At 38.6% G+C, this 14,474-nt stretch overlaps 1 protein-coding gene across 1 annotated transcript in view; it reads right to left on the bottom strand.

Moving 5' to 3' along the window:
- Nucleotides 1-12,049, bottom strand: part of LOC124788359 (ATP-dependent RNA helicase dbp2-like) — a 59,072-nt gene extending 47,023 nt beyond the window's left edge. Inside the window, exons 1-2 of the mRNA XM_047255624.1 lie at nucleotides 11,990-12,049; nucleotides 11,800-11,889 (exon numbers count right to left, since the gene is read on the bottom strand). Of these exons, the coding sequence (XP_047111580.1) occupies nucleotides 11,800-11,801 (2 nt within the window). The 5' untranslated portion in view covers nucleotides 11,802-11,889; nucleotides 11,990-12,049. The remainder of the gene's footprint in view (nucleotides 1-11,799; nucleotides 11,890-11,989) is intronic.
- Between the last annotated feature and the right edge of the window lie 2,425 nt (nucleotides 12,050-14,474).

Below are 14,474 nucleotides of genomic sequence, written 5' to 3'. Positions count from 1 at the left end.
ACACACACTATAAGATTTCCACCACAGGCCAGAACCACAGCAATCTCTGACATGGACTCAGAACTGCCATGCATACTCGACAGTTGCCACTGTGTCTCATCAACTCTGTCGTACAATGAAGCATTTTATAGGCATTTAAACAAGGATAAAGGAATGTAGTTGAATTAAATCGGGCAATGCTGAGAGAATTAGATTAGGAAATGAGACACTTAAAGCAGTAAATGAGTTCTATTTGAGGAGCAAAATAAATGATGATGGTTGAAGTGGAGAGGATATAAAATGTAGACTGGCAATGCCAAGGAAAGCCTTTCTGAAGAAGAGAAATTTGTTAACATCGAGTATGGATTTAAGTGTCAGGAAGTCGTTTCTGAAAGTATTTGTATGGAGTGTGGCCATGTATGGAAATGAACCGTGGATGATAAATAATTTAGACAAGAGGAGAACAGAAGCTTTTGAAATGTGGTGCTATAGAGGAATGCTGAAGATTAGGTGGGTAGATTACATAACTAATGAGGAAATATTGATTAGAATTGGGGAGAAGAGAAATTTGTGGCATAACTTGACTAGAAGAAGGGATTGGTTGGTAGGACATGTTCTTGAGGCACCAAGAGATCACCAATTTAGTACTGGAGGGTAAATATCGTAGAGGGAGATCAAGAGATGAATACACTAAGCAGATTCACAAGGATGTAGGTTGCAGTAGTTACTCAGAGATGAAGCTTGCACAAGATAGCATGGAGACCTGAATCAAACCAGTCTCTGGACTGAAGTATGCAACAACATTTTATTGCAGAACATTTTTGCACTTGGAAAGTAGTTCATATCTTCGAGAGAAAATATGGACAACACTACGAAGAAAACAGATTAGCCGGCTGGTTGAACTTTTGTAAAGTACAGTAATTCATAATACCCATAAAATAATGGACATAAAATTGTGGAATAGTCAATAATAATAATCACAGCACAAGCAAAATTTTACCGACACTCACTACAGTGTTGATTTATACAACTCCTCCCCCAACCTCCTTTCACACACTTTTCAGGATACCTACATCTTTCTGGGATTATTTCTGAAATTACTGAAGGTACTTCAAATCCATCTCTGCTACTACAACAAAATGTGTACTTGTCACAAATGCATTTTGCTTTATTAAAATAAAAGTCTTTGGCAGTCTGTAATGAAACACTTTTACGATCTAGTTTGCTTACTGCATCCGAAAACTGTTTGTTAGAAAATATGATTATGTTACTCATGATATATTACATCCAATTTTTGCTCACATCAGGAATTGTCGTAGGCTTTCACTTGCAAAAAAAACACCCTTGTTTGGCACTACTGTTAGTTTATATAACACTGGTCCATAGTTGGAATACTGTCTAGTAATGTTTGACCATCTCTTTGTGTGCTCTAACTTTAACATTCTTGTTTGACTAATGTTCATGTACCATTTGCCACAAAAAAAGTATTTCGCAGTACAGTTGTACAAATTTTTCAATGTGGTCACTGGTCCAACTATTTTACTATACTTGTAGCAACTAAAACTTACTCTCACTTGAAAACCACTCATTTCTCTGGTTGCCGTGTAAAAATTTGCTTCTTTTGGCACAACAACCAAGTGTTTATACAATGTTACCTTCCTGACACCCTAATACAGTTGCAACTGTGATAGAACACGAAACAGCAGTTGATTAAATGAGGAAAAGAGAACAAATCACAGGTCAAAAGCTTATGAAAAAGCAAATTCTTGGTATCGATATAAAAGTGTGCCTTTTTCACTGATCTTGTTGCAAAGCTATACTAATTCACATTTCACCAGTTATCGGTCAGCAGTTACTAGTATACCACAGTAGATAATGAAGTTCCGCCTGTTTACCATTGCAAAATACTTTCCTCTACATGCTATCATTTTGCAAGACCTCATTTCAATATCTCAAACCATTTGAGAGATACGAGTGACAGCAATAGTATTTCAGTCTAGCCTTACTGCTGACACGGACAAACATGAGTGCACTCGTTAACATCTGTTTTCCTGAGACTGGAGATGAAAGATCACCTATCAAGCCTGAAGAAAAATTCAATACTTCAGTTACATTTCATATACAGCAACACACGGTCTAACATACATAAAATGCTTATTCATAGCCATCCCAATTTTTCATTGCAAACTTTTCGAATTTCACTGTGTTACTTACATGTGAACATCACAATAACTATGAGCATTTGTAAAATAATAGCTGCTTTATCATGATGCTGATATGTAAAGCATAACTGACAAAAAGATGTTACCAAATAGTTTCTCAGACTGCATGACAGCCAATGTGAGCACATTGTTCTGCCACAGTAGCACATCAGTTCACCAGCCCACCAAAAACTCACGCTGAACTAGGCCTGTCACTAAAATCTGCTCATGCAAGGCCATCTACTGGATGAAGGTGTAGTAGTCCTTCAGAAGCCATCTTCACCTTGCAGGCTGTATCAACTTTGTTAACTTCATGTTTTAATATCACTGTATACTATATTTTATACTGCAAATAGAAAGGTGCTTAAGCAATTTACATGAACTGCTGGCACTTAATGTCATCACAGCAACCATAATTGCTAAATTAATAAATCAGTGAATAAGGCTAGAAGAGCGTCTCTGATTGTTAGCATCTCACTTAAGACAATCACCTGACATCTATTAGTTACAGTATGATACCCATAAAGGAATTACAGGCAAAGTTTGAACAGGTTGTAAATCATGCTCTGGAGCAGTATGGGTCCAACCCCATCGTGGTTTAATTATGAAGTTGGAAAACACTGAGGAAGCAAAGGCTGTTGCACTCTCGATTCAAAAGAACGCACAAAGGATGTAAGACAAAAGTTAGAATAGATCCGCGCGTCCATGATAAGATCAATGCGCGAAGTATACAACTACCACTGTCATCCCTTAGCAACAAATCTGGCTAAGAACCTCAGAAAATCCTGTCTTATGTAAAATCACTAAGCGGGTCTAAGGCTTCCACCCAGTCACTCATTGACCATTCTTGAGTTGCAGTTAAAGATAGCAAAGTGAACAATGAAGTTCTAAATTTCATGTTGGCCCCTTCCTTAGCTTGTATTTATCGCAAATCCCTCGCCTAGTGCAAAGATCCAAGCAGTAGAAAACTGTGCAAGTAAATCCTGTACTTAAGAAGGATAAGAGAATAGACCCACAAAACTACAGGTTAATATCCCTAACCCTGGTTAGCTGCAGAATCCTTGGAAATATTCTCTGTTGAAATATAATAAATTGTCTTGGGACCAAGAACTAAACCTTATGTCCATGAACCAGCTCTGTTTTTGAAAGCATCATTTGTGTGGAATTCAGCTTGCCCTTCCCTCACAGTCCACAGTGAACCATGGATGAAGGGCATAGGCAGATTCCATATTTCTAAGACTTCAGGAAAGCATCTGTCACAGTCCCCCACTGTAGACTTAACGAAGGTAGGATGGTGGTTGTTGGGATGTTTAAGGGGGACTAAACAGCTAAGATCATCAATCCCCCATTCCAAAAACAAGCGAGACAAAGTCGCAGAGCAGATAAAACCCCAAGGGGAAGGAGACTGCCCCCCCCCCCCCGGGTGCTAAAGAACACAAATTAGGCAACGAACACTACAGAAAAGAAGAGTACGGACGAACACCAGACAGAAAGAAATAGAAGAAAAGAAGATGGCCAGAGACTGGTTGACTGACCACGACAACAAAAAAGGGAAAGAGTCAACCATCCAAAACAGCAACAAATATGGAGAGACGCGAGGACAAAAGACACAGAAACGGAAAAGTGCAAGACCCCCCTAAATGGATCCATAAAAAGGACTAGCACGGATAAAATGTAAAACATTGTCAGCCATGGAGGCATCGTCTCATAAAATCAAAGGCAAGGTGCCCGGGAGATTAAAAGACTGCCCTAGGGTGCGCAGTCGGGGACACTCCAATAAAATGTGGGCGACTTTCAGCCGGGACCCACACCGACACAGGGGGGGATCCTCCTGACGCAAAAGATGGCCGTGCGTCAGGTATGTATGGCCGATGCGGAGCCGACACAGGATAACAGAGTCCCTGCGAGGTAGGAGCATACAGAATAGGTTCTCCGATATGAGAGTGGCTCGAAGACTTCTTTTATGCAATAGAGCCCTATGTGTTGCCTTTGATGGTGAGTGTTCATCAGAAACAAGGGTATATTAGGAGTGTCGCATGGAAATGCAATAGAACCATTATTATTTTCCAGATACATTAATTATCTGGCGAACAGGATGGGAAGAAATCTGCAATTGTTTGCTGATGATGCTGTAGTGTAGGGGAAAGTGTCGAAATGAGTGACTTTAGGAGGACACAAGATATCTTACATAATATTTTTATGTTGGTGTTCAGTAAACTAGATAAAAAATCAGCATGTCGTATCTCAATGAGGAGCTTGAAACTTTCAGCACAGGGCAGCAGCATGTAGAGCAACTATGGCTCAGGTATAATAGAATAACTGACCATGCACTGAATATGTACGTGCCCAGAAGAACAGTTCATATTGGTTGGTTGGTTTTGGGGTTTGATGGGGGCTAAACATCGAGGTCATCAGTCCCCTGTTCCAAACAGACATACTTGTAAAAGGCCTATACAGTAAAAGAGTAACTTCTGCACCCAGAGGGAGGGAACACCATGGGGTACAGAGCTAAAATGAACACCGCAATAACACAAAATAGAGGACACTTAAAAGGAGCAGAGAAAATAGTTACTAGAGCTGGCAAGCGTTGATAGAGGTACCAACACAACTTGTTACCATAAAAGACACTATTTTGGTATCCACGTCACAATTAAAAGTCGCTGGAGTGGATGTAGCCTGAGAATCATGCGAGAGTGCCCACACTAGAGTGAGTGATAAAACCCAGCTGCATGGATAAAACGTAAAACTGAGTCAGCTATAGAGGAATCGTCACCCAGAATTAAAGGAAGTGCAGCTGGTAAATTAAAGGACTGTCGCAAGGCGGCTAAAAGGGGGGGGGGGGGGGAGTCCATCAGGAGATGGACCACTGTCAGCCCTGCATCACAGCGACACTTGGGTGGATCTCACGGTGAAGGAGATAGCTGTGGGTCAACCGCGTATGTCCAATTCGGAGATGGCAGAGAACAATTGAGTCCCTACGCGTGCACCTCAAGGATGAGTTCCCATACGGCTGTGGACGACTTTACCATGCGGAGCTTACTTGGCGTGTTCAAGACAGACCATTCAGAGCGCCAGACATCGCGGAACTTGCGATATAGGGCTGACCAGAGGTCTCTTTCCACGAGACCCAGCTCCAGGGGTGACAAAGTGGTGGCCTGCTTGGCCAACCGATCAACAGAACAGTTCATATTGGGAGACCCCCATGATATAGAGCCAGTGTAAAGAAACTTCTAAAGAAACAAACTTGCACAATACGTATAAAACAATGCACGGAACTGAAAGAGATGTGCTGAATGAAATCAGTTTGGTTGTCAAGAGAGCAACAGAATGTCTCCAAAGACAACTGTAGCAGAATATTGTCAAATCAACTTCCACAAAACCCAAAGAATTCTGGTGTGATAGCAAAGTAAAAGCAGAAATGCTGAACTCTGTTATCAAATATTCCATTACAAAGGAAAACCCAGGAGAACTGAGCCAATGTAATCTTTGTATCACTGAAAGGATGATTGAAATAAGTATGTGTCAGTGGTGTTAAGAAACAGATGAACTTATTAAAACTGAACAAAGCTCCAGAGCCTAATGGAATCCTTATCACATTCTACACTGAATTTGCATCCAAGTTTGCCCCTCTCCTAACAATAATTACTGCAGATCCCTCTAACAAAACAAGCGCAGTAGTTGGAAAAAAAGCACAGGTCACAACAGTTTACAAGAAGGTTGGAGATTTGTTGTAGAATCTTGAACACATTCTGCATTCAAAACATATTGAAGTGTCTACTACAGAATGATCATCTCCTCCTGGTAAACCAGCACGGATTCCAAAAACACTAATCAAGTGAAAACCAATGCACACTTGTCTCACACGACATACTGTAAGCTATGGATAAAAGAAATTTCTTGATTACTGAAAAGTATTGGGCTCAGTACTTCAACTACTATATCAAGTGAAATTTGTGACTGGACTGAGGACTTTTTGGTAGGGAGGACACCATATTATCTTGGATGAAGAAGTAAGTTTGGGTGTGCCATCACGTATTTATGACCTTGCACACAATATTAATAGCAACCTAAATTTTTCGCAGTTATCTATAATGAAGTACTGTCCGAAAGAAGCTGCATACATATTCAGTCAGATCTTGATAAGATTTCAAAGTGGTGCAAAGATTGGCAACTTGATTCAAATGTTCAGTAATGTATAATTAACCACTTCACAAAATGAAAAAGGGTAGTATCATATTACCATAATATCAATGAGTCACAGCTGGAAGCAGCCAACTCATACAAATACCTGGGTTTTAACATTTTGTACAGATACGAAATGGTATGACGACGAAGACTTCAGTTTATTGGTAGAATATTGGGGAAGTGCAATCTATCTACAAATGAGGTTGCTTACAAACCACTCATGCGACCGATCCTAAAATACTGCTCAGGTATGTGGTACCCATACCAGATAGGACTAACAGGAGATATTGGACGTATACAGAGAAGTGTGGCACAAATGGTCACAGATTTGTTGAATCCATGGAAGAGGGGCACAGAAATACTGTAAGAACTGAACCGGAAGACTTTAAGATAGACGTAAACTATCCCAAGAAAGTCTATTAACCAAGTTTCAAGAATCGAATGATTATTCTAGGAATATAAAACATCCCCCTACATATCACTCACATATGGATTGTGAGAAGATTAGGATAATTACTGCACGCACCGAGGCACTCAAACAACCACTCTTTCCTCATGTTTTAACTAAAACATGAGAGGATAGTTGGATAAATATGTTTAGTTAAATCATGGGAGACTGTAGTTGGATCATTGTTTATGAATAACCCATGATTTAATTAAAATCATTGATCCACTTAGTTGTTATATGGGAACCTTAACATACGGTTTAAATTTTACAAATTCTGTTTTACATGCCAACATTCTGCACAGTGTATTGCTTTGGGTCACCTGGTAATTTCGTACACTCCACACCATGACGATTTAGCACAATAAATGACAACAACATAGCTCACAAACATTGCCACCACATAATTAAAACTCTTATAGAGCATACCATCTCTTCATCACTGTGTCCTCTACAAAAAGATTTCAATTCCATTCCAAAACAAGCACACCATATCTCGATATCACACCACACATCACAACTACGTCACAGGTCACAGCAGACTTATGGTGTCTCTCAACCCAGTATACTACTCCAAATCACCATTCCCCTAAAAAAAATTGTCTGCAAACTATTAACATTAATTTACTTGCTGGAACCATTCTTACTGCTTATACTGTCAGTCCTGAATAAACAGGCACACAATCGCTTTCATTGCATTTTTTTGAAATTATACAAACCCCTTAAGTATGAAAGGGCTACATTCTCCATGACCGCAGAATCAGCCGTGTTTCATTTGTATTATATCAATATACAAATTGAAGTCCCCCACCACAGTTTCTGTTCAAAGGTTTGTGCGAATCTCAGGAACTTCTGCAGAGCTTTTGATGTGGTTTTCAATAATAGATAAGATTGCTTTGCGAAGAAGGTTTGAGGTATATAATTTGCACATCCTTTGTACAGACTGGTTAACTAAATGAATTAGGGCCACACATCACTGTTAAAACGATGCCACTGACATCTAATGGTGAATGGCAGATTGGCTCCCGAATGCAATACCAGGCAGGCACAAGCTACCGCTACTGGGAAGGCCAGCGCACTCTACCAACAACTTCCTGAACAACCTGCAATGCAGGATGTATCATGTAGTAACGTAACAAGAGCAGAATGTTTTGGCATACAATTTTTTGTTTCCCTTGGCATGCACTGTTTAAATCATTAACAACAAATGACATCATTCTCTACATTTATGCAATGGACAAATGTTATTGCTATGCCACAAAACAGCCCTGCCATAACTACCAGTGTGAATAGTTTGATGTAGTTGCACTGTTACAATAAAACTACTAATGATCTAAGGGATATACAAAGGCATGCTGAAAAGTAATATTTTATTAACAAAGCTTTAAGAGCTTTCACAAAAAAATTTGAAGGCATTACTTTTCAGCAAATCCTCATAAAAACAAAATCAGATTTAAACACACTGTTAATGACAAGCACAACACCAGAAACTATCTGAACACTAGGTCTTTCTGTTCACAATATACTATTAGTTTTGATGTAAGAATTGACATTAGCTTCCAAACGTTCGGAAAATCACATCTACGCCTAGTTTTTTTTCCCTATTGTTTGCAATAATCGCTGTTTACAATTCTAGGAAAGCTAAGAGAAACTTTTACGGAATACCTTAAACTCAAACGGAATATTGGACATCTTAACTTTTCGAAACCCTTAGTACCTCTGGTAAACTACCAACACTCAATGTTTTAATTGTTACACTCGGACGTCATTTTCATGGCTATTAATTAACTCCTACAACACTGGGGGGGGGGGGGACATCTTGTGCCCATTTTTTAAAAATATTTTTATCTTGTCAGGGACATAATATTTTAAATTTTGGAAAAAAAATAGTTTTTTAATGAAGTCTTCTACCAGAGTCCACAAACATTTTCAATTTTTCAGTTAACTTAATCCAAAAATGTAAGTCTTAGTAGCAGAGATGTGACTTCACAATGAGTATCACATTTTCAACTCTAGGACCTACTTATACATTTGTACACCTTTAAAACTTATTTTGGAAGTAAAAGTCAACATAACCAACAAAATGTGCATTTATATTTTTTGTGGTGGTCATAAAGTACATCCCCCATTATAGCACGCATTACTGAAAGTGAGATGGTATTTAGTGTGCTATATGGTACAGTTAGGTTCCATACCCTACCTGCAAATTAATACTCCTTTAATAAACATGTTGTTAATGTAAGTAAAAACAATCAATAAATTATATCTTTTAAAAATTCATTTTAGGGAGGGTATAAAGTATCCCCCCCCCCCCTCTTTGGCAATACAAGTTCCTGAAAATGCACTGGTACTGCAAGTGTTAGTGAATGTACCTATGCTGACACACACAGTTCACTTTCACGCATCTCACTGCAAGGCTGGAAGCTGGTAGAACCTACTAATACCGGTATATTTACTTTGCTTCATTTTTCAGAATGCAGGTTCTGGCAACATGCAGGTCTCTAGTATAGCCCAAGGTCTGGTAGAGACTGGTTGGGACTGAAAATATGGTTAAGAGTTGACAAATCGAACAAATGTTTTGCCATGGAAATAACTGTTGTTGTTGTGGTTTTCAGTCCTGAGACTGGTTTGATGCAGCTCTCCATGCTACTCTATCCTGTGCAAGCTTTTTCATCTCCCAGTACCTACTGTAACCTACATCCTTCTGAATCTGCTTAGTGTATTCATCTCTTGGTCTCCCTCTACGATTTTTACCCTCCACGCTGCCCTCCAATACTAAATTGGTGATGCCTCAGAACATGTCCTACTTCTGGTCAAGTTGTGCCACAAACTTCTCTTCTCCCCAATCCTATTCAATACTTCCTCATTAGTTATGTGATCTACCCATCTAATCTTCAGCATTCTTCTGTAGCACCACATTTCGAAAGCTTCTATTCTCTTCTTGTCCAAACTATTTATCGTCCATGGACATAACTATAACTGTCATAATGCATATTTCACACACACTGTTTTATTGGAAATGTAGTGTGGATAGGGCCTCCCATCAGGTACACTGTTTGTTTGGTGCAAGTATTTTGAGTTGATGCCACTTTGGCGACTTGCATGTTGTTGTGGATGAGATGACAAAACACCCAGTCCCGGAGGTGGAGAAAATCTCCGACCCATCCAGGAATCGTACCAGGACCCTTTGGCATGACAGTCTGTTGCGCTGACCACTCAGCTACCAGGGCGAACACTATTTTCATGAATGGTTTTAGTCCATTACTTTGATTAGACACTGTGCCAAAGTTGATAAGTGGTATCACGAGGTTCAATACTTTTAGCCAGAACTATATGACTTGCTGTTACGCCTGATTCAGCATTGGAGGTTACATTCCTGATTAACTAACCAAATTTACAGTGTTACAATAATGTTCAGAATCATCAACCAAATGTACGGTTTAAGACTTGCAAAACCTGTGTAACACTTCAGAAGTAATCAAACCAATTGCTTGCTCAAGGGCAGTTCATTTGTTTTGGTGCAGTGAAAACCTTACCTAAAATCGATTGATCAATTGTCAGTTCGAAGTACTGGCTCAGATTTCATAGGAACTCATGTAAATGTTTTACATCTGTTCGCCTCACAAAGCAGGAGCTGTCGATGCTCATTTCCAACAATCCTCATACAAAGTGCCAAGTTGTACTACTTGGATAATATTACAAATGAACATGTACCACCTGCTGGTTTACATGCGTACAACAGACTGAGTTCATAAGTGAATTAAGTTAAGAAGTGAGCAACTACATCCAGATTAAGCAACATGTAAGTTTAGTGAACGTGCTATGAGTCACACCTATACACAGACATTCTCCATGCCCATTTCCCCCACAAGAAATGTTCTAAAACATCGGCACTCAACGTCTATTTTGGGTGTAAAGCAGAGGACACGTTACCAAAAGTTGTAATAGCACATGACATGCCTATGTATCAAGAAATGGGCTACATATAAGTACCATACAATAATGTTATGTAACTGTATATTTTACAGCAATTTCCAGGCCTCATAATAGTTACCAGTAACGATGTGTCGAGGGGGGGGTGGGGGGGTGAACACGCTAAGAAGTCAAGCTAGTAACTTTAGAACAAATGTAATTTTTTACTGATCAAGAAAGGTCTGTCTCAATTCACCAAAGGAGTAGCAAACATTTCTAACTGCCGAAGCATATGTAGTACATCCATTGCTACAACTTACAACAAAGTAAGTTGTTCAATAATCTTCTACACTGCTCCCACGAACAAGGAATGTAATATCGGTAATGACTGGTGACGTACACAATTAGCAGTAAAGTTTATTACTAACATACGCAACAATGTTAACAGTGCACCGATTTCTAACGGCATTGATATTCTCTTGCGATTTTACAGTGTGAAATTATGTTCCACCAAAATAAAACGTTTTTATTTATTTGCTTTCAACCGAACTAATAAGCAAACTATGCAATTTCCTCGCAACTCATCTGGCGTGGTTTACGAACAGCCATTCATTAATTACAGCTTTCTCCCGTGACGTAAAACAGAAGGTTCGAGTTTAGTAAAGGTCGCAAATCCACGCATCAAATTTATGAACTTTATTGGTAAAGAGTTACGGGAAGTATGACGTAGCCAAGACTATAACCTGAGCTATGCCAATCATAAATGGCGACGATGTAGTCAACTTAAGTTTCCTCATACCTCAAACAGCAAGACATAGAACTCCAGTATAAACACTTTCTGCAAAACAAACTGTGATAATAACAATAGTTACAGCAAGCGATATTTTTTGTTTTCTATAACCTTATTAGATTCATAGCATAACCAAACGAATTTCGAGGTAATCAATGTGCCTCTTCGATCATGTTTCCTTGAGCTCCACCATTACGGCTACACAGTGAAAACATCTCATTCATAACGTTCCTCTCTTGAACTGAGCTGGTAGGCGGCTAATGCCATACTTCCAAATTGTAACTTACATTTTAGCTTACTACAGCACGTCCGTTAGCAGTTCCTCTAAATCAGTTTTTTTAAGGTTTTTCTTCAATAACTTGGGAACCCGGCGGTTGCTAAAGAAAAAGAAACAAATATAAGTATCTGAAGCACATTTACAGCAAAACACGGCAATTAAATCCAACAAAAACCAACAAATTCTTAACGACAACTTACTATCAAAGCCGCACAATGACAGGAAGAACCGGAAGAGATCAAGGTTGCATCAACAAAATGGTTTCTCGCACGCCAAAGATATTATTTGCCACATCAGCAGCGTAAAAGGTATTGAGCTAAAAATTTTTTAAAAAGAAATTCAGCAAAAACAAATTTGTGTTTTCCTCATAAAAGTATTCGTGATAATGTATTGTCTACTGCTGTATATCCCAAAAGAAGTGTATTGCTTAGTAGATCCGTTTATTTCGAGCACCAACATGGAAGGGAACTAGAGGATACGTCAGCATAATGTCTCTTCCCTGTACCCTTTACTGAACATCGAAAGTGAGGTTACAAGCCACGAAACGTGATACACAAAATCAGTATGTACATTATTAAGGAATAAGTAATGATAGTGGAGTTTCTTAATGCCCAAAGCAAACTTTAGAACGACTGTTCTTGATGAAGGTTAAGGTAAATATTCGACACTGCTGAGAACTGAAAGAATACAAAATTGTCGACCAAACATTTAAAAACTTTAGCTTTAGTTTGACCGAAAAATTAATAGGCCATACAAAACCTACATGTCAAACAACCTTTGTAAGACTGAAAGTAACGTACTTTTATTTTTTCCTAAGTTTTCCTTCTGAATGTCCGATCGTATAAGAAACTATATTTTTCCACCAATAAAGCTGAATTATTCATTGTTAAAGAACTGTATTTTTAATGAAAGTTGTTTAACCTATTTATGTGCTTATTCAAGCCCAATGCAGGCTTTAAGTTTAATTTAGTGCTTTCTTTTATTCACTTCCTTTGTATAAATGTCGATTACCACTGGATGACACAGAAGGGAACAGAACTTCATGTTGTTCCGTAATTCATTTCAAGTGATACCCTTCATAGAAAACAGAATGGATGACACTCTCAACGATTGTAGAGAAGCAAGTGTTGACGTTGTAGGGGGAAGACTGACTTCATCTGTTTGGTAGTTAACCTACTCTTCCCATGCACGCTCACTGTGGCTGTGCGAATAAAGTTTTTTTCGACTGCATTTTGATCGCTGCGTCTGTCTTTCGTTTCGTAATTCGTAGATCCTTTAGATCCACTACGCAGCGCCATGTTCTTTCTGCCTTTCCACCGAATTTTTCCTTCAGACATATCTTTTAAGGTATTTAGCATAAAAATATAACCAAAGGTTTTGTTTTCTTCTTTCAAAATCTCCAACTTGTATTTATAATCCTTCTCTGTGATCATATCGTCATATCTTGTCCATTGTCAACAACGTTTAGTGTACTGTCACAGAACAAGAACACATCTTGAAAAATTGTTTCTTACTTTCCACACTATGTTACTTGTGTAACAGTAGATTTTCTCTTTCAGTAAAAACATTTTTGTTAAATTCGTCTTTTACACTTGTGCAGCGTCTATTTCCTTCTAAGTCATGCTTTAATAACATAAGTTACATGTGCTGGATTCTGTTTATTTTAATTTGGATGTGCAGCATTCCTAATGTCTTTGCTTTTGCTCCTCCTTAGTTAAGTGTTGGCCTTGCAGCAGTGGCAACACCGGTTCCTCTCAGATTACAGAAGTTAAGCGCTGTTGGGTTGGGCTTGTACCTGGATGGGTGACCATCCGGTCTGCCGAGTGCTGTTGGCAAGCAGGGTTGCACTCAGCCCTTGTGAGGCAAACTGAGGAGCTACTAGATTAAGAAGTAGCAGCTCTGGTCTTGGAAACTGACATATGGCCAGGAGAGCTGTGTACTGCCAACATAATCCTCCATATCTGCATCCAGTGACGCCTATGGGCTAAGGATGACATGGCGGCTGGTGGGTTATCGTTGGGCCTTCATGGCCTGTTCGGGAGGAGTTAGTTAAGTTTTGGCACATATCACTATATACTGGAATTTTTTTCAAAGTGGCTGGAGCTTTAATAAATATATTTTACATAAGATTTTGACTATTAATATCTATAGGAATGTAATCTGAAATTATTACCTATGAATAGGAATGTGAAGCTGCAATGTTACAAATACTGCTATAACACTATTGTTTTTACTCCCTGAAAGAATCATTTAAATATTTATATTTCAATTTAGGTACATCAGATATTTGACAATTTATTCAATCAAAATTATTTTGTTCTCTGTTCCATTTGAAGTTAAGAGGATCTAGCCAACACAGAATAATATTTCTCAACTTACTTAGAATTTTGGTGTGACCGTGATCACAGTGTATTAGCCAATAGCAACCAACAATGAGAAGATGGGTGTTGCACTGTGCAGAGCATTATTGCTTTTTAGTGTAATAATCAAACAAAAAGTAAAAACATTGTAACTGTACTATGTAATTAAGTCATGAAATGGTTTGATTATGGTCTGAATATCAAAGGAAGTAGTTGTCTTTTGACAACATAAAATTTTTACATGTAATTCAATAACTGTGCATCTAAGAATGCTACTAGTAAATGTTCTGGAAATACATAAACTGTAGATCAGGAAGAAATTTTT

The sequence above is a fragment of the Schistocerca piceifrons genome, chromosome 3 (genome assembly GCF_021461385.2).
Source record: "Schistocerca piceifrons isolate TAMUIC-IGC-003096 chromosome 3, iqSchPice1.1, whole genome shotgun sequence".
In the NCBI taxonomy this organism is placed as follows: domain Eukaryota; kingdom Metazoa; phylum Arthropoda; class Insecta; order Orthoptera; family Acrididae; genus Schistocerca; species Schistocerca piceifrons.
This window is presented reverse-complemented; position numbering and strand designations above follow the sequence as displayed.